Source organism: Fusarium odoratissimum (assembly GCF_000260195.1).
Source record: "Fusarium odoratissimum NRRL 54006 unplaced genomic scaffold supercont1.17, whole genome shotgun sequence".
NCBI classification, from domain to species: domain Eukaryota; kingdom Fungi; phylum Ascomycota; class Sordariomycetes; order Hypocreales; family Nectriaceae; genus Fusarium; species Fusarium odoratissimum.
Window position 1 is genome coordinate 807158 of NW_022158703.1, and position 27227 is coordinate 834384.

General features: G+C 49.4%; 13 protein-coding genes across 15 annotated transcripts; 7 read left to right on the plus strand and 6 right to left on the minus strand.

The window, feature by feature from the left end:
- Positions 1–634: 634 nt before the first annotated feature.
- On the plus strand, positions 635–1488 carry FOIG_10269 (uncharacterized protein; the record flags this gene model as incomplete). The annotated part of the gene is made up of 2 exons (XM_031210593.1): positions 635–917; positions 968–1488. The coding sequence occupies 2 exons, from the start codon at positions 635–637 to the stop codon at positions 1486–1488; spliced, it is 804 nt and encodes a 267-aa protein (XP_031060071.1).
- A 42-nt stretch (positions 1489–1530) lies between these two features.
- Positions 1531–3257, minus strand: FOIG_10270 (uncharacterized protein). Of its 2 annotated transcripts, XM_031210595.1 has the most exons (2): positions 3180–3257; positions 1531–3107 (listed from the first exon to the last, which is right to left on the minus strand). In XM_031210595.1, the coding sequence occupies exon 2, from the start codon at positions 3100–3102 to the stop codon at positions 1717–1719; it is 1386 nt and encodes a 461-aa protein (XP_031060073.1). In that variant the 5' UTR covers positions 3103–3107; positions 3180–3257; the 3' UTR covers positions 1531–1716. The 2 variants fall into 2 exon arrangements, with proteins under 2 accessions (XP_031060073.1, XP_031060072.1); XM_031210594.1 differs by having other exon boundaries at positions 1531–3257.
- A 158-nt stretch (positions 3258–3415) lies between these two features.
- FOIG_10271 (uncharacterized protein) lies at positions 3416–5223 on the plus strand. The gene has a single exon (XM_031210596.1). It carries the CDS (start codon positions 3527–3529, stop codon positions 5060–5062), a length of 1536 nt encoding a protein of 511 aa, XP_031060074.1. The 5' UTR covers positions 3416–3526; the 3' UTR covers positions 5063–5223.
- Positions 5224–5439: 216 nt separating this feature from the next.
- Positions 5440–5865, minus strand: FOIG_10272 (uncharacterized protein; the record flags this gene model as incomplete). Its single annotated transcript, XM_031210597.1, has 2 exons — positions 5440–5655; positions 5740–5865. The coding sequence occupies 2 exons, from the start codon at positions 5863–5865 to the stop codon at positions 5440–5442; spliced, it is 342 nt and encodes a 113-aa protein (XP_031060075.1).
- Positions 5866–5980: 115 nt separating this feature from the next.
- Positions 5981–9523, minus strand: FOIG_10273 (uncharacterized protein). 2 transcript variants are annotated; one of them, XM_031210598.1, is made up of 2 exons: positions 6444–9523; positions 5981–6374 (listed from the first exon to the last, which is right to left on the minus strand). In XM_031210598.1, exon 1 carries the CDS (start codon positions 8747–8749, stop codon positions 7286–7288), a length of 1464 nt encoding a protein of 487 aa, XP_031060076.1. In that variant the 5' UTR covers positions 8750–9523; the 3' UTR covers positions 5981–6374; positions 6444–7285. The 2 variants fall into 2 exon arrangements, with proteins under 2 accessions (XP_031060076.1, XP_031060077.1); XM_031210599.1 differs by lacking the exon at positions 5981–6374 and having other exon boundaries at positions 6967–8337; positions 8368–9201.
- A 938-nt stretch (positions 9524–10461) lies between these two features.
- FOIG_10274 (uncharacterized protein) lies at positions 10462–10716 on the plus strand (the record flags this gene model as incomplete). Its single annotated transcript, XM_031210600.1, has 1 exon — positions 10462–10716. One exon carries the CDS (start codon positions 10462–10464, stop codon positions 10714–10716), a length of 255 nt encoding a protein of 84 aa, XP_031060078.1.
- A 40-nt stretch (positions 10717–10756) lies between these two features.
- Positions 10757–14680, minus strand: FOIG_10275 (uncharacterized protein). The gene is made up of 2 exons (XM_031210601.1): positions 14477–14680; positions 10757–14430 (listed from the first exon to the last, which is right to left on the minus strand). The coding sequence occupies exons 1-2, from the start codon at positions 14478–14480 to the stop codon at positions 13643–13645; spliced, it is 792 nt and encodes a 263-aa protein (XP_031060079.1). The 5' UTR covers positions 14481–14680; the 3' UTR covers positions 10757–13642.
- FOIG_10276 (uncharacterized protein) lies at positions 11160–11752 on the plus strand (the record flags this gene model as incomplete). Its single annotated transcript, XM_031210602.1, has 3 exons — positions 11160–11245; positions 11307–11531; positions 11563–11752. The coding sequence occupies 3 exons, from the start codon at positions 11160–11162 to the stop codon at positions 11750–11752; spliced, it is 501 nt and encodes a 166-aa protein (XP_031060080.1).
- FOIG_10277 (fructose-1,6-bisphosphatase) lies at positions 12543–13541 on the plus strand (the record flags this gene model as incomplete). Its single annotated transcript, XM_031210603.1, has 1 exon — positions 12543–13541. One exon carries the CDS (start codon positions 12543–12545, stop codon positions 13539–13541), a length of 999 nt encoding a protein of 332 aa, XP_031060081.1.
- A 960-nt stretch (positions 14681–15640) lies between the features above and the next one.
- On the plus strand, positions 15641–17087 carry FOIG_10278 (uncharacterized protein). Its single transcript, XM_031210604.1, has 3 exons — positions 15641–16007; positions 16056–16148; positions 16196–17087. The coding sequence occupies exons 1-3, from the start codon at positions 15712–15714 to the stop codon at positions 16980–16982; spliced, it is 1176 nt and encodes a 391-aa protein (XP_031060082.1). The 5' UTR covers positions 15641–15711; the 3' UTR covers positions 16983–17087.
- Positions 17088–17125: 38 nt separating this feature from the next.
- On the minus strand, positions 17126–18466 carry FOIG_10279 (CMGC/CDK/CDC2 protein kinase). Its single transcript, XM_031210605.1, has 4 exons — positions 18399–18466; positions 17674–18349; positions 17405–17623; positions 17126–17350 (listed from the first exon to the last, which is right to left on the minus strand). The coding sequence occupies exons 1-4, from the start codon at positions 18433–18435 to the stop codon at positions 17338–17340; spliced, it is 945 nt and encodes a 314-aa protein (XP_031060083.1). The 5' UTR covers positions 18436–18466; the 3' UTR covers positions 17126–17337.
- A 1039-nt stretch (positions 18467–19505) lies between these two features.
- Positions 19506–20384, plus strand: FOIG_10280 (uncharacterized protein; the record flags this gene model as incomplete). Its single annotated transcript, XM_031210606.1, has 2 exons — positions 19506–19972; positions 20033–20384. 2 exons carry the CDS (start codon positions 19506–19508, stop codon positions 20382–20384), a joined length of 819 nt encoding a protein of 272 aa, XP_031060084.1.
- Positions 20385–20410: 26 nt separating this feature from the next.
- Positions 20411–26705, minus strand: FOIG_10281 (uncharacterized protein). The gene is made up of 3 exons (XM_031210607.1): positions 25104–26705; positions 23634–25053; positions 20411–23581 (listed from the first exon to the last, which is right to left on the minus strand). Exons 1-3 carry the CDS (start codon positions 26259–26261, stop codon positions 20727–20729), a joined length of 5433 nt encoding a protein of 1810 aa, XP_031060085.1. The 5' UTR covers positions 26262–26705; the 3' UTR covers positions 20411–20726.
- Between the last annotated feature and the right edge of the window lie 522 nt (positions 26706–27227).

The following is a 27227-nucleotide window of genomic DNA, read 5'->3' on the forward strand; positions in this document are numbered from 1 at the left end:
ACAGAGAGGAGGACCTTTAACTATAGAAGAGGCATCACAAGTAATTGATCAGATGGATGTTGATACGCAGGTAGCGGCCGAGTCGTCGAGAAGTGGTGGTCAAGGAAGTTCGGGTCGACCGAGGGTTTGGCACTGTGGGACTTGCGGCAAGGCTGGGCATAATGCAAGGACCTGTCAGGAGGTAATTGAGGTTAATATGGAAGAGTATAGTGACTGATTTTAATTGATCTAATAGGTTGTGGTGTTTTTATTGCTGATTTAATTGAGAAGGTTAGGATTTTTGGGACACTCGCTTATCTGGGACACTCGCTTATCAAATACGTTATCGTTATGGGCTTCTATCAGTTGATTGATAATCCAAACTCGTGGTATGGAGGATCGCGAAAGCCTCACTCTTTCCAGAAAAGGAAAATGAGTTCAGAATGAGTCGTGAAATGCGTTCTTAAGTGATTCTAAGCATTTAGTGTTCGCAAGTATATAAAAGACACCAGAAGTATGCCCAAATGGTATACACAGAAGTTCATCATCACAGTTCAAAAGCAATACGTAGATAGCAAAACCAAACGGTATGCTTCTCAGATGGAATATTTGGAAAAGGCTAAACAGAAACAGTACCAAACAGCCCACCACCAACATGTCTCGCTTCATTCCTCAACTTACTGGCGCCCATGCCCTCGTCACCGGCGGCACCAAGGGCATTGGAAGGGTCATCGTCGAGACTCTACTTAGTGAAGGTGTCAGCGTATCTTATTGCTCTCGCAATGTCCGAGGCGATGAATTCGCAAACTTCAAAGATGCCACTGACGGAGCACGAGCTGTTGGAACCAGCGTTGACATTTCCAGTGCCGCTTCGATCCAAGGCTGGGTCGAAGCCTCAGCCAAAGAGTTTGGAAGAATTGACCTCGTTGTTGCTAACGGTATTTATCTTTGACGAATCGTGTTGGTATTCCTGCTGATAATAATATAGCTTGTCCCAAGCATGTCAGCCCAAGCATTGACGACTGGGAAAAGAGCTTCCATGCCGATGTTCTTGGCCTCGTGAACCTTATCAACGCTTCCGAGCCTCATCTTGAGAAGCGCAACGGTACAGGCTCGATTATCGTGATCAGCTCTCTGGCTGGCTTCGAAGCTAGACATCCAGCAATCCGAGGACCATACACCACGCTCAAGCGCGCCCAGGCCACCTTGGCCAAGGACTTTGGACGATGGCTCGGACCTAAGGGTATCAGGATCAACACGATCGTTCCTGGCACCATCGATTCTCCTCCTGTTGACAAGCCGGATGGAACCGTGGAGTTGAGCCAGTTTCAGCAGATCATGGCGGCCAACCCTGACTTCCTCAAGAGTCTTATCGACTCTATTCCTCTTGGGAAGGTCGGACAGGCGCAGGATATCGCTAACGCGGTTGTCTTCCTCGGAAGCAGCCTCGGTAAGTATGTCAACGGAGTGAACTTGATTGTCGATGGTGGAATGTCTACGGCCCTCTAGGAGTCTAACCTGTTAAGTGCGACAATATGGCGTTCAACCAGATAGGTTTTGAGGAATTGAAACTTGGTGTCAGTTGGAAGTACAGTCTATGCTCTATAGTAAATATATATTGCTCCATGAGCAGCCCTTCTATGAGTATATGGAACTCTAAAAACAGCAATACACCATAAGAAAACAAGGAGTCGTGAACTCGCCTTTCTTCCTTTTGCTTCATCTATTGTCCAAATTTCACACGACCGTCCCATCAGTAGGGTTCTGTTCCGCTCCTTCTCTCCACACAACGATGACAATGCAGCCAACTGCCAAAGAGCAGATCAAAGCCAAGATAGACATCCACCACCCAAAGCCAATACTTGCCGTGGCGATTGGAGACACTACAGTGCCAACGGCAGCAAGAATGTTACGGACCAAGTTGAGATCAGCGACGACTGAAGCACCGACTCCCGGCTTGATATCAACAAGGAAAGGCATAACCGTTGCCGTAACAAGCATGAGACCCAGGCCGAACAAGAAAGCTCCGACAAGAGGAGCAATCCAAAACACCTTTTTCTCAATCAACCACCCGTAGATGATCAATCCAGCGGGGATAAAGCCAACGCCGTACCAAACTGTCTTGATTCTCTCGATGGGACGGATGGCACCATCATGAGTTGTCTGGTACTGGCGCAACTTGGCATCGCTCAGTTTGCCTCCGACGACGCTTCCGATGGCGTATCCGAGACAGTTGCTGATATAGCAAAGACCAATTTCGATGGCTGAGAAGTTGTAAGGTGCAGCAGCGTAAGCGTATGGAAGTGTCGTGTTGAAGCAGTACAGGCTTGCAAAGCAGATGCTCACATAGGCAATAGTCAGAGCAATAGAAGGAACCATCAAAAACTTCAGTTTAGGGAGTGGTGCGAGGGCATCGCGTTTGAGGACCTGGTGCCATAGCTTCGGCTGCTCAGTAGACGAGTTGACAAGTGTCTCGGGCAGAACCAACAGAGTGAGCATGGCAGAGATGAAGGTGAAAATGGCCATGAAGTACAAGTTTGCACGCCATCCAAGCCAGACTTGCAAAGCGCCACCAATGATGGGTGCAACCAAAGGTCCAATAAGTGTTCCCAGGTAAAACCAGCCCAAAGCTGATCCACGCTCGGTCGAGATGTAGATGTCGCTTATGACGCCGGCACCAACGCTTTGAGCAGATGAGCAGCCCATTGCTTCGATAAGTCGAAAGACGATGATCAGAGGCAGCGAGTTGGAAACTGCGCAGACAATCACCGCAACTGTTGAGATGAGGAAGCTTGAGACTAGAACTGGTCGACGGCCATACTGCTGGCTCAGGGTACTCCACCACAGCGGAGCAATAGCCAAGCCAAGAAGAAAGACAGTTGTAGTAAGTGCGACTTTTGTTTCGGTGGTGTGAAAGTAGTCGACAAGAGTTGTAAACGATGGGAAGAGAATGCATGAGGCAAATGGTGCTGTGAATGCAGACAGAGTTGTTATGGCGACGATTGCGTGCTTTTGCCAAGTGGAATGAGTAGTTGGGTCTTCTCGCCGAGTTACCAAGCAGAATCTATCAAACCATGTTTGGTAGAGTTGCTTGGGCTTTTCGTTGGAGGCAGTCTCCGACATCTTTCCTGAGCGATGAACAATGATAAAGCTTAAGAGTTGGTATGAGTAGGAAGAGTGATAGTTGATCTGAGACTGACATGAGGAGTAAGATGTAAGTAGAGCTAGGCAACTACGTCTGTTCATATATTAAAGCTGCCAGCAGTCATAAATCCTGTCCTGGCTTGATGATGCGATTCCGGGGTTTCGGGACTTTCAGCTATCGGAATTTCCCAAAATAATCCCGATGTTCTTGGGGACTGACCAATGACAGTCACATCTGGCTGGCTGAAATGCCTCTAAAATCTGACAAACATGCACCGTAAGCATGCTAAAACTTCATCAGCACACACTAAAGCTGCGGGTCTTTCTGATCAGGAAATTCTACTTAATACTTCCAGCGCCCGAAATCCCGATACCACGAACTCACGCATTTCACTCAACAAACATGAACAGAAGCTGCGTCAGTTGCGCCACGTCCAAGGTCCGATGCGACCTCGACAAGAAGGGTTTTCCGTGCTCGCGATGTCAACAGAAGAGCTCAACGTGCGTGAAAGCTGGCCGCAAGAAACGGACGAGGAAAACGACGCCCAGCATCGCCAGTTCAAACCCGTCGCCACAGGGGATCGCACAGCAAAATGAACCGCAGCCACCAGTCGAGCAGAATGTCGACTTTTCATTCTTTGACACATCATCCTTTGGCGAAATTGACTTTCTATCACAACTCGTTGACATCGAAAGCATGGTTGACATGAGTAGTTGGACATGGAGCCCTAGCGATATGACATCGCCCATTGGCGAAAACACCTTACCTGGCAACAATGATCTCTGGACGGGTATGAGAACAAATGACGGACTCGTCTGCCCGGATAACTTCCGACTTCCAGCCGACTTCCTTCTTGAGCTTGACGGCCCAGAGACCATCCCTGTGCATCGCCTTGAGACGCTGGCCAGGCTCTTCTTCTCGCACTTTCACTCTTCACTTCCACTATTGCATATTCCAACATTCTGTCTAGCTTCATCGCCTTCTGTTCTTATTCGAACAATTTGCTTTATCGGCGCAGGCTTTGAAAGAGATTCTATTTCTACGACGGAAGCAAAGTTACTCTACGGCTCTCTTCCATCACAGCTGGCCAAGTTCTGTCTTCGTTCCAACGGAAGCTCGCCAACCTTTCAAGAACTACAGGCTCTGGTACTGCTACAGTTTGCTGCTATGGCGAACGGAGGAAGTGTCGAAAGAGCTGCGTCTCGGCTCATACATCCGCTCCTCGTCGCAGCAATACGACACGAAGGTCTTCTCAAGGTTCACGGCGAATGTACCAAAGCTACACGCAATGCACACTTTTGGACATCGTGGATACAAAAAGAGTCAAACAAACGAGTGCTTTGGGGCGTGTATGCAGTTGACTGCTACCAGTCAATACTTTGTGGCAGTAAACCCATTCTATCCCCGACAGATACGAGGGCCTCTTTCCCATGCGACGATGCCAGCTGGACGGCTTGCTCTGCATCTCTATGGGCTGCACTACCAGCCCAAGATCCTTCTAGCTGTTTCCTGTCCTCCGTTAAAGGCCTCATGGGAGGCCATGCTCCTGCTGAGACAAATCTGACAGCCTTTGGGATGAATCTTTTGATCTTGGCAGTCAACTCGCTTTTGCTCGAAGCCCAAACGTCAATATTACCCGTCGATACTTCAGCTCTAGACTCGGCACTGCAGACCTGGTATGCGTCTTGGCAACAATTCCAAACGCAGTCCCAAGACACCAGCGATAGAAGGGCGAACTCTGTCCTCATCACGAACAGTTTGTCCTTGTACCGTTTAGGAGTCCACTTTCTCAGAAATGGACGGCCTCTTCTGTATGAACAGGCTTATCTGGAAAGTTCTACTGACACTCGGAACCCTCTCATTATCAAAGAGCAGGTATATCAAGACGAAATGATGAAATACGTGAGGGGAGTTCTTGACGCGTTTGTAGAAGCATAATTCCAAAATCTGAGACTTCGATAGCATAAAATGAAAGGATAAGGCGCCGAGAGCAAGGCTCTAGTATTAAATAAATACTCGAGAAAACTCGCTGCTTTTAATAGTAGGATGTTCTGAGAAACAGAGGATTCATATTGCAACGGATAAAAGTTAAGCTCTTCTGTCTTCTCTTAATGCAGCCGCTATCTCGTCGTAGGACGACGTCCGAATCACAGTACTAGCCACCCAGAGGTTGCTCGATCTACCGACTGCAGCAACGATGCGAGCAAAAGTTTGGGAGCTTAGGTAGCTCACGCCGCCCGTACAAATGATGAGACTCACGTCATGTAGCGCTTTGCGGAAACCTGCAGAGGGATCCTGGACCCCAGGTTCTCTACTCAACCAGCGTCGATCAAGCCGGCGTCCAAGGCGTAGCGAACAGCATGGTCTGCCTTGTCAATCCCTAACACCACGGGCTTGGGAGATCGTTCTCGACTCGCAAAGAACCCCCTGTCTGCCAGAGCCTGCTGCTTAGGATCGAGCTTCGAGCCCGTGTAATGACCGGTCCAAGTCTCTATGTCGACATAGTGTCGGAGCAGAGCTCCACTGATGCCCTATGAGCAGCACACGTCTAAGATTGCGGGAGCGGTCGTCCCCCGACAAAATAGTTGGTGAAGTCGCTGGAACAAAGGTAGTACTTGCTGTGGGATTGTGTATTGCAAGGGCGCTAAGGTTGTAAGATAACCACGCGGGTCTTGCTGGTTGTATAAGTCGGTAAAGTTTGCTTTCTGGGCGACAGCAGATTGCTGCTGGTTGTTTGCCATTGTGGGCTGCTATTCGTAGTTAATGGAAAGATGCAGGATCCGGTGGAGAAGCAGGTTATTTCCCCTCTTATATAACCGTCACTTTCACTTATGCAACTACGAGATATTATGGAAGCGTGGAGGTCACACCGTAAAGCATTCAATCATTATCTCAAAAGGCGCTGTTGCATTGATATGGTAGCCTCAACATGTATGCCAGGACCATGTAGGCTGGACCGGTGAGTATGCTGACGCTGTATCACCAGCTTATCCACTTGATAGGAAGTCACAATGACCGGCCAACGCATGCTAATAATATAATAATGTCTACAAAGCGAAGAACTCTGTTCTAGCTCCCTGTCGCCATGTGAAACTGAGGTCTGCAAAGAAACATAGTGCTTCTGCTTCAGTCGTACCATAATGACGCTACATCACAATGCAGCAGTCGTCGTCGCGTGGTGGAGGATTGCAAACAAAGCAGGCTCGATACGCTGCTCGCTTCGAACGGCCTGTACACGTAGGGCAAACATCTAAGGTTCCAAACAAAGCCCATTCTTAGTAAATCTGGTAGGTGCAAGATTAGAGACACGAGCACGTACGGTATTGGCACCATGGCGAGATCTTAGTGGTGAAGTGTTTGCGTGGTCTGTTGCACTGAGGGATAGCGCAAACCTGTGAGTACGGATTGTGCATTGTGTCGGTTTACCTGAACGATATTTCAACGTGAGATGCTAAAAGACGCTAAAGGGCAAGAAAAGAAGGAAGATACAGAGAAAGAAGGAGGACGCGAGAGACGGGGATTAAGTACCAAAGTCTTAACCGCCAGCCTGATTTCTTAATACGACCGAAAGCAGGCTCTCATGCGACTGAAAGTGCAAATAATCTCTCGTCAGCACATGTTTTGGGTATTCTCGCTCGTAATTTGCTAGCAGTCTGTTGTGGCGCTTCAAGACCGTATATCTGTCCCTAACGTGCAACCTTTGATACATCATGCCACCAACATGGTAGACCACCATTATGTGTCAGCTCAGACAACCAGGTCATCTCACCAGGTGGCCAGAGAAATTAAAGAGTAATATGGACTAAAGACGATAGAAATCAGGCGAGATTCGCAAGGGGGCCGAACATTGTGACTTATTACAAGCCACTCATAGTGAGTCCTGACATTCTTGGAGGGGGACGCATTTCCAACACTGACATTGATATGTGCCTTCCATCTGGTGCTCCACAGATTGTTGAAGGGTTGTGAGCATTGCACTTCTCGGCCGCAGGTAAGCCTTTATTATATTCACGTATCGCATTCGCAACCAAGGACTTAAGCTATTAAAAGTCCCGTATATACTTTGCATCACAACAAGATAACTTGATCAAGGCTTGTAATCTGACTGCATGTTCAAAATAAACAACCTTTGACAGAGTATCCAACATTGCTTCATAATACCTATTTCTCACCAATCAATGCCAGAGCAAAGTCCTTGTAGTCACCGCTCAGCACCGACTTGATATTCCCACTCAACGTAGCACCAGTCACTGGCTTATACGCCTGCTTTGTCTGATATAAGCGCCCCTGATCCCAGTAGAGACTGACGAGTCTGTTGATGAAGAGACGGTCCTTGCGCATCGACTTGTTCAGTGGCATACTGAGTCTGCCTGCATCAGATCGAGCTCGATCCTGTGCATGGTATAGTATCCGCAGCAGCACGTCTTCCATGTCACCGCGGAACTCCTTCTCAATAACACTCTCAAGACTGCGGTGATATTTGTGTTGATATGCATCGTTCATTGCACGAACTTGGGCGTCGTTGCTGCTGGTGAATATTTGGGCTACAGAAACAGCGTTGGCACCGATTGTACCCTCAGTGGCCCTCTGCAGTTCTGTAATCTTCTGGTCAATCTCGTGAGGAATCACTGGAGCATTATCCTCCGCTCGCCTGGCGGCAAGAACCATGCTGTAGAGTCGGTAGAGGGTATCGTCGACATCCTCCTTGATATCGACCAGAAGGTCTTTGCCTCGGAAACGCTTGTACTCGGCTGTAATAGCACGAATATCTGCATTTGAGCGGCAGAGAAGAACATCGTTCAACGCATCTTCATCGGTGCCAGCGCGGTTGAGAGCCTTTGACAGATTTTGAACGTCATTCTCCAATGGCCCGCGAATCAGAGCGAGAAGACATGTCTCAAAGTCGCCACGGGTCTCGCTTTCGATGTCCTTTGCGAGATCGCGCATGAAACGGCTATTGTAGTCCCGGACTAGCTGGGCCATAGTCCATGGATCAGCGTATTTGGGGCTGACGAGAACACGAATCAGAGCCTTTTCATCACAGCCCATTCCCTTCATGGCCTTTCGGAGAGCCTCCACGTCTGCTGCGGTGTCTACAGGCTTGACCCATGCCTTTTGGGCTGGGTCATAACCTGGCGATGCTGGCGTTGGAGGAACGTTTACTGGCGGCCCACTATATTGCTGCTGTCCAGGCTGCTGGTGCCATTGTTGACCTGGGTACGGTGGCTGCGGTTGTTGCTGACCAGGGTATGGAGGCTGGCCTTGCTGAGGACCGCCGTATTGATGGGGAGGATACTGTCCCTGTCCATAAGGAGCCGGAGGAGGCTGTTGCCCGTAAGGCGCTTGGTGTCCGGGGGCTTGCTGGCCGTAAGGAGGCTGTTGTGGATAGGCTTGTGAATGCTGCTGATATTGGCCTTGCTGACCTGGAGGAGGGTATTGTTGGCCTGCAGGAGGATATGGCTGATTTGGCTGTCCTCCAGGTGGGCCTTGCTGCTGGTAGCCGTAAGGCGGTTGTTGGCCTGGAGGTGGCTGGTAGTAGCCCTGGCCAGGCTGCTGCTGTCCCGGATAGCCCGGCTGAGGGGGCGCGCCGCCCTGGGAACCTTGCCAGTAAGGAGGTTGCGACATTTAGGTAGTGAATAGACTGTTTAACCTTCAATTAAGCGATGTTTGGAAGTTGATGCTGATGCACGCAAAGTCTTGGACCTGTTCAGCCCTATTAAACTAAATCTGACAGGCGGGGGATCGCAGCGTGGAGGCCTCTTCCTGGTTGCCTCCCACTATCATCTTAGCGGTCGTGCTACCGCAATCCGGCGTTGATGCCTCACTGGCGTCTTGCAAGTGGCTGTGTCGCCATTAGGCTGATTGCTATCGAGACCTAATATGACCCGATCCCCGTTGATCTATCCGATAAAGAGAAGGTGCGGGGCAAACAAGGCAGAACGGGCTGTTTGTGGCTTGCAAGTAGGATTGGTTGAAGAAGGCTATGAGGATTGGAAAAGGAACGATCGTCGCATGTGCATTCAATCAATCAATTGTATGGTCAATAACAGACGGAATGGGAGCTTGCGATTATCTGGGCGCAGTGATATGGAGCCTTGTTGATTGAAGTGTCTTGGCGATTTAGAGCCCTGCTACAAGGCACTTGAGCGAAACGTCACCTGATTGCTAGCGGGGACATGTGAGCACAGAAGATTATTTCTCAAGGCTTGCCTACTTTGCCTCTCCAATGGAAGTGGATTAGACAAAAATGGTTTCAAGAACATAGATACCTTGTCAATTATTTCAGGGTGTTATAAAGCAGATTATTGAGTCCAGCAAAGAAGCCAGAGTTGGAAAAGAACAGGTCGAATGACATCCAGATCATGACCAACTTCGGGGCTCAGCAGAGACATGTTCTCTCGTCCAAGTATATGGGACTAAGTACTATCGGAAGAGTACGATAGAGCACAAAGAAGATTAAAAGAGGATGAGTTACAGTTGAGCCCACAGCCTCAGCTACATATTGCAAAGTCGAGCACAGCCAATCGCATTTTCTGTGCGGTTCTCAAGACTCATATATTGTTTCAGGGATGGGGAATGACTTATATGCATATGAATACCATCATTTCTCCTCTTTCCGCGCAAACATGTAAGTCGTTCAAACTTGCCCACGCAATGCTCATACTGATGCGAACTGTATCGTATAGCGCTTAACCATCCAAGCTTGGCAGCTTAGAAAAGCAGACCCAGGGAAGTCATACTCTGGCGACCGAATCGCAACACATGGGGAATGGCTTGCGGATTGCGAGATGAATTACAAGTTCTGTCGGCTAGCTGTTAAGCGATACCCGACACGTGTCCTGATGAGCCATATACGAACGACAAGCGAAACTGATATCGTTGGGTTTCAGTCTACTCGAGGAGAGACTTTACTTTTCTTGGCGACACAATTGTTGCAATAGCTGGGATTACGTCCTATTACCAGCAAATATCAGCCCTCACATCATTGCTTGGCGCTTGGAAAGAAGCATTCATAGATGATCTTCTCTGTATGCGCTTTAGGCCGAACAAATCAGCCCGGCTTGTTGGTGACCCATCGTGGTCACGGCTATCCTGTAATGTATACATTACTTGGGATTTCCTTCAGGTATCCTCACTGGAACGCTTGCACTCTGCAGATGATCATATCACGGTATTGGCCTGTGATGTTACTTGGGATTTCTTACCTTATGTTCCAAAGATTCAGTCTTCGATGGTAATCCTGAGAGGACCCTCAAGCAACTCTGTCTGCGATTTGGTCCTGAAAGCTGGTCTGATCCCCCACTTTTGGAATTGGAAGGCCAAGAGTTGGATCTCTGATGGCGATACCTCGGTATTGGGAGGGACAATTCGGTGATGACCGGGAAGAGTTCACGAGCTATACGCGTTTACATGCTCGATCAGCAGAACGACAGAAGGGGGGTAACAAAGAGGAAGTATATCTGATCTTGAAGCTGATGGAGGATGCATCGGATGATATGGAAGGCAGCCTACCAACATATCGTCGCATTGTCATTGTTGCAAACCAGGGCAAATCTGGTCTGGCTGGAGAGAAGATATTCATTCTCCGTTGATGTATTTTAGACCACTTGAATGCAATTTTTACTTCCCATTGTCACCTTTTGTCAAAATCCTGTCGATGGATGTCACACCAGCCAGAATTTGATAAGTTTATCAAGCCACGCACTTGTACCTGGCGTGGCTGCATTAGCCAACTAACGTTAATTAGCCAAGGCAATTGTTGACCGCTCAACCTCGGGACCCTCCTGAAATCAAAAACACCATTCAACTAGATTCCCAAGCTGAGTAATCGGTCTCCATCAATCACATCACCCCGAGGATGGCTCCGTTGACCCGTTCGCCTCACCCAATTCGCAAGGTGGGGGGAGCTACCTCTCACCCCCGCTCCGTACCGTTATATAAATGCTAGCTACCCCTCGATTTTAGCTGCCGAGGCCGTTTCACCGAAACAATTATCGCCAAAAACTTCACTCAAATCACTTTTTTGTATATCAAAATGGCTCAAGTCCTCGTTGTCTATCCTTCCGGTCCTTCTTTCGACCTGGATTATTATCTCACAAAGCACATGCCTCTCGTCGCATCGTAAGTGGGACCCGATCTGACATACCACCAGAATTCGATGCAATTACTAATGCCTCTGCAGCAAATGGGGTTCCCACGGTCTCAAGAACTACAAGATTCTTACCTTCCAGGAGGGTGCGCCCTTCCAGGTCCAGGCTACTCTTGAGTGGGAGAGCCTTGAGGTGTTTGAGAAGGCTGCTGCTAGCGAGGCGGCCGCTGCTGTCTTTGGCGATATCAAGAACTTCTACGATGGAAACCCTGTGCTGCTGAAGGGGCCTGTTGTTGCTAGCGAGACTGTTGCGTCATCGTAAGAGTTTAATGAATATACTGCTATGCAGACCCTTTGATCTGACCATTTGCCAGCGAATCCAAATTATAAAGTCGATTCTGGTGTCAATTGGGACAGCTGATGATCTGGCGGACATGGAACTCCGCGGCCGCCGAGTATCGAGGAAACGTGTACATATCGATAATCTAATGCGATTCCGTGAGACATTCCGTGGAACCAAGGTATCTTGTCAGAATTGACCAGTTATCGAATCAAGATTTGTTCAATGTCGATCGATTTGTGACACCTCATCTTTCGTCGTATTGCGTATTGCGGACCCGGTTCCGCATGTACTCATCCATCATCCCGCTCTGACTTGATTGATTCTCTCAACACTAATTGATCAGGTGATTCAGTCATAGGCACAGTCTTAATCATATTCGCATTTATTATCACGGGAGAAATAGTGATACGATATTCTAAACCAGATTTATGCGGCCCGATAAGTCCTGGCAGCCGGGTTTCCCGGAAATTCGGTCTCAGCTGATTCGCATCCCGAAATTGCTCCTCAGAGATATCTCCTGATTTAAACCATGAAGACAACATATGACAGACTTGAGGATTGTTGAATCGAGAGTTCTTTAATCTGACTTCGTAGCAGAGAAAGCTTTTAGACTTCGTGAGTTTCATTTGACTTCATGGAGTCGGTGAGTCATAAAATCCTCTGAATGGAAACAGGTAAGAATCATACACCCTGCCTACTCGCATGAGCAGAAAGTCTAGTTCTGTCTTCCTCTGGCCGTCAGACATTCGATGTTGACATAAAGGCAAAATGGCTAAACGCCATGGCCATGATGTGATGTCAAGATTCAGAGGCGTCCTTATCGCCCGCTATCAACGCTAATCGGGCCGTCGATGACCACTCTCTAAACTATTTCTGGTTAAGCTCGACCATGACAGCAGCTCAATTGCGTCAATTTTCAGTGACGCAACCTCAAATTCGAGATCGACATTTTGAATTTGACATTTTCAACATCACATCCACCAAAAATGTCTTCAACAAAAGCGCCCGAGCTCGAGCTCGCGCCGTTCCTCAAATCAGCGCTACCCCAAGAAAACAGAGCTTCATTGCGGGACTCGGTCATTCCTCAGCTTTTAAGCGCTATTGCAGATATTGGCAAAGGGCTAAGAGGATCATATGATGTTTCCATCGTCGGCACAGAGAATGCTTTTGGTGATGAGCAGCTGAACGTTGATGTTCTGGCCGAGAACATTATTCGTGACAGTATTGCTAAGTCATCAGCTATCAAAACTGCCAGCAGTGAAGAGGACCCTGTCGAGAAGCCAGCTCGCGCAGGAGAGACAACGCAGGCTGATAGCAGTGCTGAGCAATACACTGTTGCTTTCGATCCTCTTGATGGAAGCTCTATCATCGGACCCAACTGGTCCGTGGGTACAATTGTCGGCATCTGGGACGGCGTGACTGCAGTTGGGCAACCTACAGAGAAACAAATCGCCTCTGTTCTTGGAGTATTCGGTCCACGAACCCTCGCCATTGTTGCCCTTCGAGTCCCAGGATCTAAGCCTGTATGCTTCGAAGTCAGCCTCAACGACACCCAAAGGTTCGTCGTGGCGCGACCTGAGCTTCGACTCGCTGAGCCTCCCTTCAAAACACGCTACTTTGCACCCGCCAACCTCCGAGCCGCCGCCGAGAATGAGAAGTACATGAACCTTGTGACAAAGTTCATCACTGACAAGTACACTCTACGGTACTCGGGGGGTCTCATCCCTGATATCTATCATGCTTTAGTCAAGGGTCACGGCGTGTACATCTCACCAGTAACTTCTGCTAGCAAGGCTAAGCTGCGAAGACTTTACGAGCTGCTTCCTGTAGCGCTCGTTGTCGAGTGCGCAGGTGGACAGGCCATTGACCCTGAGACGGGTGCGAGAGTATTTGATACTATATTGAAGGGGTGTGATGATAGAGCTGGGTTGGTTTGTGGAACTTCGGAGGAGGTTGAGAAAGTGAAAAAGGCACTGTTGGGATAGGTTACAGATTGGAAGCATAAACGTTCGGTTCGTTTGTGAACATCGGGTATGAGATCAATAGACAGCATTCATCAATTTATTGGGCTCCCTATGTGAAACACTCAAGCTGCTCCATTCGACGCCTTTGCAATGTTGGGAAAGTTTGGGCTCGTGACCTTGACAACATCTCCCTGCGCCAAAGGCTGCCAAACAGCGTAGTAAATGCTCGTTCTATCTAGTAGCGGTTCCACCTCGAGTGCATCAGGAAAGACATCCGCGACGGAGCCTTCACGCGCAATATCCTCGACCTCTTCACGCATGGCCTCATGATCACCATCTTCCGGCTTGGGGAACGACATGTGAACAGAGATCATCTTATCCTCTGGTCGGTGTAGAAGCCAAAACGAGCCAGCTCCTCTTCTCTCGGCTGCATCTTTGAGAACAGGATACAGCTGCTTCAAGATGGCTTCGACACCGACATGGTGGTAAGTCCAACGCTGGAAACGACCGATGCCATGCTCTTCGACTGGAGTGAAGTTATGAGCACCGATGACGTTCCAAACAAAAGTATCAACATGCTTGAACAAAGGTTGTTTCCAATAGGTCGTCTTTGGCTCGCCCACTTCGAATTCATTTGTTGTCCAGTCCTCGAAGCCTTTTGCATTCTCAACCGTGTCGAAGAGATAGCAGCCTCCCGTGAGCATATCGCCGTTGATAGGGTGATACTTCGTAGGTAGGTACTTGATGTACATGCCTGGACGCTTTCCCATCACTTGAGCGCCGGCATACTGACCCTGCCAAATGTCTTCAAGGCCGACCCGGGGAGCAATCTTGATTTCGGCAGTAAACGCACCTCTGGCGTTGATGTTGCCGACGCCGTAGCTGAGGCCTTGATTATTGGTTTCGGTGGCTGGTCATGTCAGATGTGAGATCAAATGAGGGGTATGCCAACTCACCCATTTTTGTGTGTAAATTGCATGAATTCTTCGAGCTGTATCCACTATTGACTCAGAGGAAGGTTTCGAGAAAATGACTTCCCGGAACAGTAGTTCTTATACTGCTCTGAAGGTTGGGCACTATTATCAAGTGCTTAGTCGAACGAATGAAGTTTGGTAATGATGACGTTGTAGAATCACGAGGCTGAAGCCAATCACTGTCTGGACTCCATCGATTCTTACTAAGACGGTACGCCTTCAGCCTCAAAGCATTGGTCGCCGTCTGAACACGGAAGTTCTAGTCCAGAATCTGACGTGAGCTAGTATGGCCGCTAGTACTTCATTTATGAGTAACAAAGTCTCTCTCACTTATGGGATTCTGAACATTGATACGCAATATGAAGCATGAACTTTGCCCTCTTTTCTTGGGCCAGGCGGAAAGGGCGTACTCCAGTGGGAAGTTTCTTCTAGTGTAGGAGATATCAGAGATATAGGCTGGAAGCTTAAACTTGTTGGCAAATCTTCAATCATTTGATCCTTCTGACATCTTCGTGTAGAAGATTTGGAATTGGTCCAAGGTTAAGAAGTATTTATCGGCATGGGAATTACCTGAAATCATGGAGCGGTAAGAGATATGGAGAGGGAAGCAAACGAGGAAACAACCACAGAGATAATTCTACAGAGCATTAACGTGTAGGTAGCAGCGATGAGTTGTAATGCAAACAACTCAGCTACTCCGGAGACTCACAACGACCTGGGCCGTTTATGACTAGCTCGTATTCCCCGTGCTTGCTTTGCGGGTCGGCACTTATGATTTCCTATAAGTGACAAGGAACTGTCGGTTAATATATCTTTACGAGTATAGAGAGTTGAGCGATTGGACAGAGGAATCTCCTGAACATATGATCACACCGCTTCGGCCTATCTCTCCCCGAATCATCGGTTTACTAACTTCATCAAGGAATGGATGAGCCACCTTGAATCCCCCAATTTCCAAGATGCCCCCAAATACTTCCTTTGAAACGTCTCCGAGATGATGTCCACCAGTGAAACAGCGATTTTCTGAAAGGGGTAATATCGTCTCATTGGTGGAAATACCCCACATCCTTAACCTCGTCGTCCCCTTCGGAGTGGACCAATCCGTACGCCCCATCTAGGAAATTACATGTAGTGCGTTTCTTTATACATAAAATAATAGACAAATCCATCGAAAATGAAGAATTGTCACAGCATTCTAATCATTGGATCTCGCAAATATGGTTGTTATTAAGCTTACCCCCGCAATTGTCCTAGCCTTCCTGGCTGGTGCCAACGCTAAGGATATCTTTGTATCTCCTACTGGTACTGGCTCTGGTACTCTTGCTGCACCATATGGATCGATCCAGTCTGCCATTGATGCTGCCAAGGCTGGTGACTTTATCTATCTGAGAAAGGGTACTTATGCTCCTTCGAAGAACATTCAGGTCAAGACGAGTGGTGCGAAGGGAAGTCCCATTACTGTGAAGCCTTATCAGAATGAGAAGGTTATCATCGATGGAGAGAACATGCCTGGGTAAGTGACAACTACAATGGAGAGTGTGGCAAGACTAACATGATGCAGTACACCAAAGGCTGTTGGCGAGTCGCTCCCCAACGCTGAGCGTGGCGTCTTCCATATCCAAAATGCTGAGTGGTGGTCTTTCTATAATCTCGAGTAAGTTCAACTTGAACCTCAAAGATTCGAATGCTTAGATTTCACAGGATCATCAATGGCCCTTATGGTATCTATGCCAGAGACGCCTCCAACAACTACTACGAAGGTCTCTCCACTCATGACAACTATGAGACCGGCTTCCAGCTCGAGGGCGCTTCCTCCAACAACCAAGTCATCAACCTCGACTCTTACCGTAACCGTGACCCCCGCAAGAACGGTGAGAGTGCCGACGGCTTCGCTTGCAAAGACGGTCAAGGTGAAGGCAATGTCCTCCGCAATGCCCGTCTATGGGACAACGTTGACGATGGTCTGGACCTGTACATGTTCGGCTCGCCCGTGACACTCGATGAGGTCTACGCCTGGGGCAACGGTTTTAACCGCTGGAGTTTCACGCCCTTCGAAGGTGACGGCAACGGTTTCAAGCTTGGCATCACCAACAACCCTCCCGCGAACCATATCGTCAAGAACTGCATCGCCTTCCAGAACGCCAAGAAGGGCTTCATCGATAACGGAAACCCTGGCTCTCTGACCTTTAACCGTAACACTGCTTGGAAGAACGGCGACAACGGTTTCAACCTGCGCAGCTCTTCGTCCAAGGTCACCAAGAACGTTGCTGCCAGCAACACTGGTGATCAGGTTAGCTTGAATAGCAAGGTTTCTGCGTCTGGAAACTCGTGGGATAGCAAAGATACCTGGAATGATGCCTCTTTCAAGAGCACGGATGCGTCCACGCTCAAGGGTGCTCGTGGAACTGATGGACGTGTCAAGGCTAGCGATTTCTTGATTCCTGCTTCTGGAGCTGCCATTGGCGCTACTACCAAGGCCAAGGTCTGAGAAATGACCTTGAAACTTTGTACATAATTCTTAGTATACTTCTATTCACTATGACCCTTTTTCATGTCGTCTTGCGTGAGCTCAGTCAGTCAAGAAAATAAATGCGAGACCTCAAATGTTTGTCGACCACGCCTGGGTTGGAATGCAGCACAAACAAATACAGTTTACAATTTTGACCTCCGATCCTTATGCCATCTATCATCAACAATTGCCTCCTTTGCGTAATCCTCATTAAGCTCATCCTGTTTTCTTACTCATACCCTCAATGATACCGTTTTCATGCATTTCCTTAGTCTTATTCTACAATATTCCGTTCATCATCTCCTGTCACATCAAGACTCAGTGAATGAGTGAATCAGTTACGTCCCCTGCGGTAATTATTTGTCAGTGATACTCCCGTTAAATCTGGTAGCACTACTCACAGAATCTCATCAAAGTAAGGATGGTTCAGGGCCGCTTTGGCAGAAATGCGAGTTACAGGATCGCAGATGAGCATGTAGTCAAGTAGCTCTAGGCCAGCCTCATCCAGGTTCGGGCAAAGAGGAGTAGAGAAATCTCGCTGCCACTTGGGGAAAGACGGCTTAAAATCTGGGTACGTGGTGACACCAGGCCAGGCGTCTTCATCGGGTGTTCCGAGGGTCCTGCCAAGATAAGTACTCGTCCTCAAGGATCTAGGTCGGGGTTGACTCACCGGAAGATCTTGAAGATCTCATCGATTTCGGAATCACCAGGGAAAAGGGGCTTTCGGGAACACATCTCAGCAAAGATGGTACCGACAGACCACATATCAACACCAGTCGAATACTGTCGTCCACCAAGCAAGACCTCGGGTGCGCGATACCACAGCGTAACAACTTCATGGGTATAACTTCTCAAAGGAACACCAAATGCTCTCGCCAAACCAAAATCAGCCAATTTGAGATTTCCATCCTTATCAATGAGCAAGTTCTGTGGCTTCAAGTCGCGATGCAATATCCGACGCGAGTGACAATATTTAATACCCTGGACCAGATCCAGCATAAACTTCTGCACGACCTTCTCATCCATTCCCAAGTTTCGCACGGTAGTAGCAGTTCCGGTGGGAAGAGGCTTTCCACGACCGCCGTCTGTGACGGGGAGCGAGTCCATGTACTTTTTAAGATCAAGGTCGAGGAATTCCATGACGAGGTAGAGCTTGTGGCCGTCGGCGTGAACAATATTCAGGAGGCTGACGACGTTTGGGTGGTTAAGTTCTCTCAGGACGGAAATCTCACGGATGGCGGTGCTGGGAACGCCTTCGTCTTCGGTCTCGAGACGGATCTTTTTGAGAGCGACGATGCGGCCATTGTGGCTGAGATCACGGGCTTTGTAGACAACACCATAAGTACCTGAGAAGGGTCAGTAAATATGTATCAGACATGTCACGGGTGTTCAGACCTTCTCCGACTTTTTCTATCCTCTGATAGTTATCCATGTTGGGTTCTGGTGGGGTCTGCTGAGATGAGGATAAGGCGATGAGGCGATGAGGCTGTGGATAGTGAGTGGGAATAGAGTTTGTCGCGGTGGATTTATGTTGTATGCGATAAACTGACTGCTCGTTGGCCTATGAAATTACTTGTTATATCTCGGTCATGCGATGTTGCTGCTCCTTGTCTGTCCTCTTCTGTTTGTTTTGTGTCCCTCGTCAATTGAAAATTCGATGCATTGACGGATCATTTTCCTCCCGACGCGCGCGTTGGCTCTGTTTTTTTTTTATTGTTGCGGGGACAACTAACGCAACGCGTCTTTCTGTTTGTCTCCGCATCAACTCACTATGAATCACTCACTCACTGTCTCATGATAGATCGTTTGGGGGTAGTCCTGGTGTTTTCATTCGACTTTCTTTATTTTCATCTCATTACTAACACCACTGGCTGTTCAATCTGTTCCTTGCGCACATCCTTGAAGCCGTCACCCTCACTGCTGACTTTGTTCGTCCCTGGAGTGGCGATGAGTAAAATCTCATCCACCAAAACAAATGAGTTGAGATGAAGGACGCGACCGACGTCGCATGCTATCAATCTGATCAGTCAGTGTTTTGGCGATGAAAAATGAATGGTCTCAAAAGGCTCGCAATTTCCAATGAGATAGCCTGAGCAACTGAGAGGTGCATAAAACGGTTTTGAGATCATGACACGACCCTCAAATGACTTGGCAGGCTCGGCTCTATGAATGAGGTGGTCTAACTCGCTGAGTTATCGGCGTCAGTGCATGTTTAGCGCTGTGTTGGCTTCCACAACAGTGACTCAATCCCTGTAACGCAGTTCAGCTCTCATCATGGCCCACCAAACTATTGCCTGTAGTGTACGCCAAAGCCAATATTTCACCTGTGGCCCGCAGGCGCAAGGCTTGGCATATTTCCCCCCTGATGGAAAATAACCGTAAATTTTAACTCATCAGGAGCCCCAATCCCTCGTTGCCTTGTCTAGATTTATTCTTAGTCAATCTACATCGATCTTTCATTCTTGTGCTCACTTTGCACTGTCCATTCGCTACAGTTTAGTCATGGCTCGTCAATTGGTCGCAATTCTGGCTGCTGCTGCTGCTTTTAGCGGTGTTAGCGCTGGCCCTTGCAAGCCTGCTTCTTCACTCGCCTTGTCGTCAACAATTCTTGCCGAGACAACTACAACTGCCACTTCTCACGAGACTGCTTCGTCTACCATCACCGCCGACGTGACCGAGACCACTGGTGCTTTCGATACCACTGTCACCGACGCTACCATCACCGGTAGCACGACAGACACTGCGACGGCCGGGTCTATCACCACTTTTCTCACTACTACTACAACCGAACAATCTCCTGAGCAATCTACCACCACCACCACTGCTGGTCCCGTTGGGCCAGGTCCTTGTCTTGAAGAGCAGGTCCTTTACAACCCCAGCTTCGATGATAACAATAATGCTTGGCCCTGGGATCTCAACAGTGGCGTCCAAGTCTCTTCATTGAATCCGCGCTCCCCCTCCTACTGCCTGTGAGTTGTCCTTTTCCTCCACGACTCCTCTATAAACTATACTGACAGCGCATGAATCAGCTTCAACACCCCCACGTCAAGCGACCGAGTCACCACGTTCTCCCAAGCTCTCCCCGCCTTGGGAGACTACGAATATGAGTTGGTGTACTACATCACCATGCAGAATTCTGAAGTCAATGGCCTCGACTTCTCCTGCTATGCTAACGCCTTCGTCAATGGAAAAAGGATGCGGGAAAGCGGAAGCTTTGATCAATCTGGCCCCTTCACATATCAGCGAGTGAGCGAGGTCTTCACGCCACAGAACTCTCATGAAGCTGGGGAACTGCGTTTCGAGATCCAGTGCGATGGCGAATTCGAGTATGCGGATATGGCTGTTGACGATGTCAGTCTTACTCGTCGTTGCAGCGCGTGATCGAGACTTAGAAGGACTAAACGAACTCATCTTCAAAATGTTCCTTTAGTTTATACCCACGAGATATTTGTCAATGCATCTTGTGATGATGAGGGTTTCGTTAAGCTTGATGGCCTTTGCTTGGCTTTGACTTGAGCAAATAACATCCCATGTGTAAATTATTAGATCATATATACAATACATCAGTCAATCTATGCCTACCCAAATACCATGGCACAAAAGTGACGGTAGCTCTGCTCTCGTGGTTCCTTCCATTTGACACCAAAATGCATCAATAACAATTAACGCCTCATTAAATCCAATACACCTCGCATAATGCTTCCCTGTTTATTATTTTCCGAATCAAATATTGAGATTTGCAGTGACGTCCCTAAAAATGTACGGCTGTTGCCGCTGTATTGGGCGTGGGGTAGGATCTGGCCCCTCTGGATGAAGCTTCTTCACCCTCTGCCAGTGATGCAAGAGATGCTTCTCGAAATAGTTCTTGCGGTCATAGACGTAAGGCACCCGTTCAGGACCATTGCAGAACAAGCATTCGAGGCCGCCCCTGTGGTTGCGTAGACCTCCCAGACCTTGGCGTAGAGAACGCAGGCGCTCCCATTCAGAGATGAACTCGACGAGCTCAAATGGCATCGAATCACCCCAGTCGGGAGGGTCTTGAGGAAGGTTGAGATCAATTTGGACCCATGGGTGAAAATTGTTGGCTTCCGCGGTGGCAGGTTCCGGCTGATGTGTTGATGCGGCTGTTGAGGTTTGTTGGGTGCTCTCCGGTGGTTCTGAGTTTAGCTTATCCCGCTTATCACGGGACGAGCGAGACTCAGGCTCAGCTTGTTGATTAGAAGTTGTTTGCGCGGATGGCTGTGATGCCGGGGGTGCTGAAGACTCTGGCCGGGGAGGCAAGGCCCGTTGTTCATGGGGGCTTACCACTGGTTGTATCGGTGAGGGCCCAGGTCCCGCGGCTGGTTCAACTTGGCGAAGCGGGGCTGGGTGATAGGCTGCTGCAGGTGTTGATTGTTGGGGTTGTGCCTGAGAGAATCCCGGTGGCGAGCCAGCACCAGTTTGCCGGAGTTGAGGAAGCTGGGGTGGATGGACTGCGGCAGAAGGTGGTTCGTGGTGCTGCATTATGCTGGGAATAGTTGAATAGGGGTTATAAGAAGGCTGATACGGCCGTTCTGGTGGCCTATTACTCGATACTAAGGGTGGCAGTAGGCTCGGATCTTGTTGTAGTTGTTGGCCGATAGCCGCGAGTGGCCGTGGAGGAGGAAGATTCGAAACCTGGGTTGATTGTTGGTTCCAGTGTGGTGAGGGGTAAGGCCGAGATGCGTTATGAGTTGACGGTAGGTAGGGAGGTCGTTGTTCGTTTTGTGTATGACCAGACGCTGATCGAGAGTGGTTTGAGGGCGCGGATTGATAATGAGACGAAGAAGGCCGCTCAGCAGAAGCCCCGGCCTGTTGTGCCTGCGCTTGGCCATTCTGATATGGGGTTGGCCACTCGTGGCTAGTACGGAGAGGCGCCGTATGTTGAACAGCTTGCTGTGAGGCGACTGTTGGTACATTTGGGAACTGGCCCACGTGTGGTGGAGGCTGTGTTGGAGGAGTGGCATACGGGCTGGAAAAAGATAGACGCGTTGTATGTGATGTCTGGTTGTGAGTTTGGGCAGAAGAGATGGGGGGAGAAGACTGCGGAAGTGGCGGCAGCACCTGGTTACGGTTGTTCTGCGGAGATTCATGCAAATGTCTGTGCATCAGGTGTGAAAGAGAAGGAGTACGCTGAGTAGATCTCTCAATCGGTTGAGTTTGCGCCTGCGTGTCATACTGCTGAGTTGGGGCTGGCTGATGAGCAGCATGATATTGTTGGACGGGCTGTGGCTGTTGATATTGCACCGAAGGCTGTTGTTGATCAGGTTGTGGCGGCTGATTATACGGCTGCGCTGGAGGGTGTTGCGCCTGGTACTGCGTATTTTGATAATGCGAAGGAGCCGCTTGCTGAGGAGGATATTGCTGTTGTACATCAGGTCGCGGATACTGAACCGGAGGTGCAGTGGACATAGGGGAAGCATGCGATTGCTGACTTGGCTGATATTGATTCTGAGGTGACTGTTGGGGATCGTGTGTTTGCTGCAATCGCCCTTGCGTATGCCAGTACTGGGTGGTGGGAGGAGGCTCCGGTATCCGTGGTGTCTGATCATGACTTGGTCGCCGAGATAAGCTTTCTGGGTGACTGGGTGTAGCACTCATGTACTCAGTCAGGAGCTGTTGTTGAGAAGCCTGCGCTTGTCGTGGCTGGGGCTGTTGTAGATGTGAATGCTGCTCCGGAGGTGGCTGGCGATATGGTTGGCCTATTGGACTCGACCCTGCGCTGTATCGAGGGCGTGATGAATAGCTATCGATGTCCATGGGCCCTGGCAACGACTGGGCTGGCGGGGTTGGAAGTGATCCAGAGCCGAGCTGCCTACCGATGCTCCGGTTCGGGTTTACCATTTGTGCTTGGTGCTGCTCTGGCAGAGACGTGTTTGTCACAGCTGGGCTGTAGAGTGGTGCACGTGTTCTCTCTACATCCCCTTGCACGGGCCTATGTGTCGAGTCATAAGATCTCCGGTCCCACGCCTGTCCAACCGACGAATTCGATGGTTCATCCCGCCTCAGTGCCGCCAGCGCGATGTCAACCGCTCTTAGTCGATCTGCGTCGGTACGTTGGGCTGCTGTCGTTCGTTGCTGGCTGGTGGTTAAGTCTTCTTCCAGAGCGGCAGTCAACTGTTGGAGAACTTGGGCACGGGAAGCCCGTTGCGATAAGGTACGTGCAGCAGCGGCATTGTCTTCAGCAGCACCGTCTGATTCATCGTCTGAAATGTCAATGACGATAATGGGCTTTTCCTCCTTCTTAACATCTTCACCGGGTAGTGGCCGTGGTGGATTCCTGGTACTTGCAGGCCTGGGCACAGGCGAAGGCATCGGCAAGGGATGGTGAGAAACACTGCTGGGCTGCGGAACAGACTGAGGCCTGGGCGGCGCCGATGGTGCTCTTGGAGCTCTTGGAGCCGGAGCCGGAGCCGGAGGGTCAGCTCTGGGTTGGGGAGCTTGTTGCTGGACAGGGGCAGCCGGAGAGTCGTCTTCCAGAACTGGAGCAGGCTCATCATTCTGAGGCTCAAATTCCGTTTGATTTTCGCCGGAAACTGGAAGAGGGACTTGAGGTTCCGCTGGGGCTCATTAGCTGTAAGTTCCGAGTTTGCATGCGGCGAGTAGTCATACCAGTTACAGGTGCCTGAGGCTTGGTCTGAGCAGTCTTGTTTGGGCGATGTTCAGTTGGCTTCGGCGCAGGCGGATTTGATATCTTCTCAGCTGGCGCTGTTAGCTTTGGTGCCGGCGGCTTTGTGACAGGCTGGCTTGGCTCCTTCTCGGCAGATGTCCCTGATGCTGTCCTTGTTACGGTTGGCCTCGGACCTGTTGGCTTGGATCTTGTCCGGACCTGGTTGCTTTGATGACTCTCGGCAGGCCTCGGAGCTGACGGCTGAGGAGCAGGCTGATTTGATTCTTTTTCTCTAGGTCTCGCAGCCGTTGGTTTGGGATCTGAACTAGCTGGTGTCTTCGAACTCGATAGCCTATGGGCAGATGGTGCATGCTGATTAGATCCTTTCCCCGCCGGTCTCGCAGGATTCGCTGCTCCTGGCTTTGAGCTCGATGACTTCGGCCCTGCTGGCTTATGGGAGGACGGTCTAGATGCAGGCCGACTATTTGAATATTTCTCATTTGTTTTTGCAGGAGCCGTCGTTGCTGGCTTCGAAGCTGCGGTCTTGGTAGGTTTTAATTTGTCCGAGCTATTATGGTGGCCTATCATCCTCAGCACTTGAGGCTTCAGTGCTGCTGCCCTATGTGCTGCCATTTGTTCCGGCGTAGGGGTTGCCTTCTGAACCTCTGTATCTGTTGCTGAGGCCTGCTTCTTTGAATTTGTCTTTGGTTTGCTGGATCCCGAAGTCTTGTGTTCACTCGACTTGCGCTTTTTCTTCTTCGATTCTTCTGGTTTTGGTACTTGAGACTCAGTTCTCTCTTTGTGCGGCACTCCTTCGCCATCCTCGTCATCCTCCTGCAAAGCTGATCTGGCGGGGTCAGCCTTTAAGTATTTTTCGACCTCTTTGATGTGAGGAAGAAGATCGTTGTTGAGCTTTGGGTTAAATCTCCGCAAGTCCTTTGCTTCGATCCAGTCGATGGCACTCCTGTTAGGAAAGTCTCGACCGTCAAAGTACATGACCGGAAACATGCGTTCGTGGACGAGAGTATTCCCAGTCTCGTAAAGTTTGGCCCATGTGTATTCTCCGGACACTTTATCATACTGGTAACAAGGCGGAAGGGAGTCTGCTAAGCCGCAGGTTTCGATAGATCCAGGAATTCCGATCTTGTCGAAACTGCCCATAGGGAGAATGAGGACAGCAAGCCATTCTTTGGTCTTGTCCCAGTACGTCAAATAGACCTTTCCGCATTTCGGGTTGATGATTCCCTTAAACTCATCAGCGCCTGTCAGGTCGTGATGTCGTTGACGTAGTCGAGTCTGGCGTCGTGTTGGCTCTGCTGTTGGTGCATCCTTTTGTGTCTCTCTGTTAGTAGAAGATGCTCGTTCTGACTTTTGGCGTTTGGCTTTCGTCATTGGACTCGAGAAGCTTCCCTTGCGCTTGGTCTGAAAAAGTTGGTAAGTAACATATCAAAGTTCGAGGTGAATCAGCTTACTCCTCCTGATCTGGTTTGTCGTGGTGATGGGGGAGCTTCATCAGGTTCAGAGAATTCGGGTTCAGATGCCTCTTCCTCCTCTTCTTCTGATTCGTCTTCGTCTTCGTCCTCGTCCTCATTTTCATCCTCCTCTTCATCATCAGACTCGTCTGCTTGTACCGTGATGGTTTCAGCAGCCGGAGTCGGTGATGGACTGAAGGTATATCTGGCATGACGAGCAGAAATATCTTCGCGAGCAGCAATGTCTCGGCTCGATGCCTTTGTGCGATTGCTGGGCTTTCGAGTCCTGCTTGCGATAGGTTCATCGTCAACGGGTTCTCTCTCGGCTGGTTCTGCCTCTGCAGCTTGCTCGTCATCAGGCTCTTCAGTACTATCCGCGCCAGCTTCCACCTCGGCGGACACCCTCTCCACGGGCTCTTCCTCTGCTGATTCCTCCACGGTTTCCCCCTCGGCGGTTTCTTCCTCCGCAGATTCCTCGTTGGCAGGTTCCGTCTCGAAAGGTTCGTCTTCTGTGGGATTTTCTGTAGGCTCTTCTGTAGGTTCTTCGTTGTAAGGTTCAGCCTCAACAGGTTCTTGCATCACGCTGTCCTCCTGGAGTAAGATGTCTTCCGTAGGTTCGTCATCATCAGCGCCGTCTTCCATTGTGCCATCCATCAGGTTATCGTCAAACATTGGTCCATCGTCCATCTCATCATCTGCAGGAACAGGGACGATAGGTGCCTGTCCCGGAAACTCTGGCTCCACGGGCGCGATCTCAACTCGATCAGTCCCAAGCCTCGTAGTGTCAGGCGTCATCTGAAATTGCGACTGTCCGCTGGACGTTCCCATGAGTTGAAAGAGGTGGTTGCGGAACGAGTCCATCGTTTGCAGAACCTTCTGCGCGTGAATTCTTTCATAGTGCTCAATGTTCGTCTTTTGGTCGATTTCCAGTTCCTTCTTCTGGCCGGCCAGCTCAATCAGATTGTCCTGAAGCCTGGATGTTTGGTCCGGCGGCGCCGATGGCAATTCGGACCATATTTGCGCGATGCGATCCTGAATCGATCTCAACTTCTCCTCGTAAAGCTCAGTTGGCGACTTGATTGACGCGAAAACCGAGTCATAGCGATAGACGACATCTTTGACATCTCGAAACTGTTGCAGAGGCTCCTGGCCTGCCATTTTGGCTGACTCCTCTGTCGGTCGCGCTATCGCATCAGCATGCTAAGAGTGCGTTAGGTCCTTGGTTAATGGTTTCTGTTTGCGCGCTTATCACCTGATGAGGCTCACAATGTGTTGTTGAGTGGGCGCAAAGAGAATGAGATTGTTGATGATTGACTTCGGTGTGCATCTGCTGCGGTGACGATTAGAGCTCGGGCCAGAAAATTGCAGGTAAGGGGGCTAGTGGCGTTCGGGACTTCTCATTGGGCCTGGTTGCTCAGCTGGAACAAAATGCATAGCTCTTAAAATGGAGCTCCAATCTCGGCAAGTAAAAAGCAAAACGATTTATTGATGCCTTGGGCAATATTGTCTTGATAACGCTCATCGTCGAGCAAAAACGCTTCAAAACATGGGGAAAACACTGAAAGCATTTAAATCTTGCGACAAGAGCTGAGTGCCCAAGAGTTCCCACGCGTTGCGGGGTATAAAAACACGAGACGAACCTGCAGCCTCATCCCAATTTCACCGTGGAAGACCCCGGGCTAGTTCGGGTCTCGATGAGACTAAGCAGGTTAGGAATAGATTAGCCCCTGAGCTAGGGGCGAAGCCCGGTTAGTAAGGTAAGCCGTGTTAAGATCCAACAGCCCCGCTTGTACATTACTTCTTGTTTTCTCACAGGTGCTGGTAGTCTCGAATACCCTATAGCAGACACAAATGCTACTATCACTCTATCTTCATATGATATTTAACTATAAAGGTCAGATGTATAGGAAGAAAATCTTTAAACGTGAAGAAATGTAATCGGGTTAGTATTTACATAGAATTTACGATAACTGTTATTTATAGATATATAATAAAACCTATGCTAAGAATGTCGTAGCTATCATTGGGCTATGAAAATCATGTTGGCCATAAGTTAAATGTTACGACCCTAGCGGTTACGTCACGTGTACCCCACAAAAACTCATGCAAGGCATCAACCCCTCA

What these genes read in the sequence shown, in the direction of transcription:
- FOIG_10271 (XM_031210596.1), top strand. Translation starts at nt 3,527, where the DNA reads ATGAACAGAAGCTGCGTCAGTTGCGCCACGTCCAAGGTCCGATGCGAC.
- FOIG_10281 (XM_031210607.1), bottom strand. Translation starts at nt 26,261, where the DNA reads ATGGCAGGCCAGGAGCCTCTGCAACAGTTTCGAGATGTCAAAGATGTC. An exon ending in GACAAACCAGATCAGGAGGA is followed by an intron (nt 25,054 to 25,103) that starts GTAAGCTGATTC and finishes CAACTTTTTCAG; the next exon opens with ACCAAGCGCAAGGGAAGCTT. An exon ending in GCCTCAGGCACCTGTAACTG is followed by an intron (nt 23,582 to 23,633) that starts GTATGACTACTC and finishes AATGAGCCCCAG; the next exon opens with CGGAACCTCAAGTCCCTCTT.
- FOIG_10278 (XM_031210604.1), top strand. Translation starts at nt 15,712, where the DNA reads ATGGTTGTTATTAAGCTTACCCCCGCAATTGTCCTAGCCTTCCTGGCT. An exon ending in GATGGAGAGAACATGCCTGG is followed by an intron (nt 16,008 to 16,055) that starts GTAAGTGACAAC and finishes AACATGATGCAG; the next exon opens with TACACCAAAGGCTGTTGGCG. An exon ending in TGGTCTTTCTATAATCTCGA is followed by an intron (nt 16,149 to 16,195) that starts GTAAGTTCAACT and finishes TAGATTTCACAG; the next exon opens with GATCATCAATGGCCCTTATG.
- FOIG_10270 (XM_031210594.1), bottom strand. Translation starts at nt 3,225, where the DNA reads ATGAACAGACGTAGTTGCCTAGCTCTACTTACATCTTACTCCTCATGT.
- FOIG_10273 (XM_031210598.1), bottom strand. Translation starts at nt 8,749, where the DNA reads ATGTCGCAACCTCCTTACTGGCAAGGTTCCCAGGGCGGCGCGCCCCCT.
- FOIG_10279 (XM_031210605.1), bottom strand. Translation starts at nt 18,435, where the DNA reads ATGGATAACTATCAGAGGATAGAAAAAGTCGGAGAAG. An exon ending in GATAGAAAAAGTCGGAGAAG is followed by an intron (nt 18,350 to 18,398) that starts GTCTGAACACCC and finishes GACCCTTCTCAG; the next exon opens with GTACTTATGGTGTTGTCTAC. An exon ending in GAGATCTTCAAGATCTTCCG is followed by an intron (nt 17,624 to 17,673) that starts GTGAGTCAACCC and finishes TTATCTTGGCAG; the next exon opens with GACCCTCGGAACACCCGATG.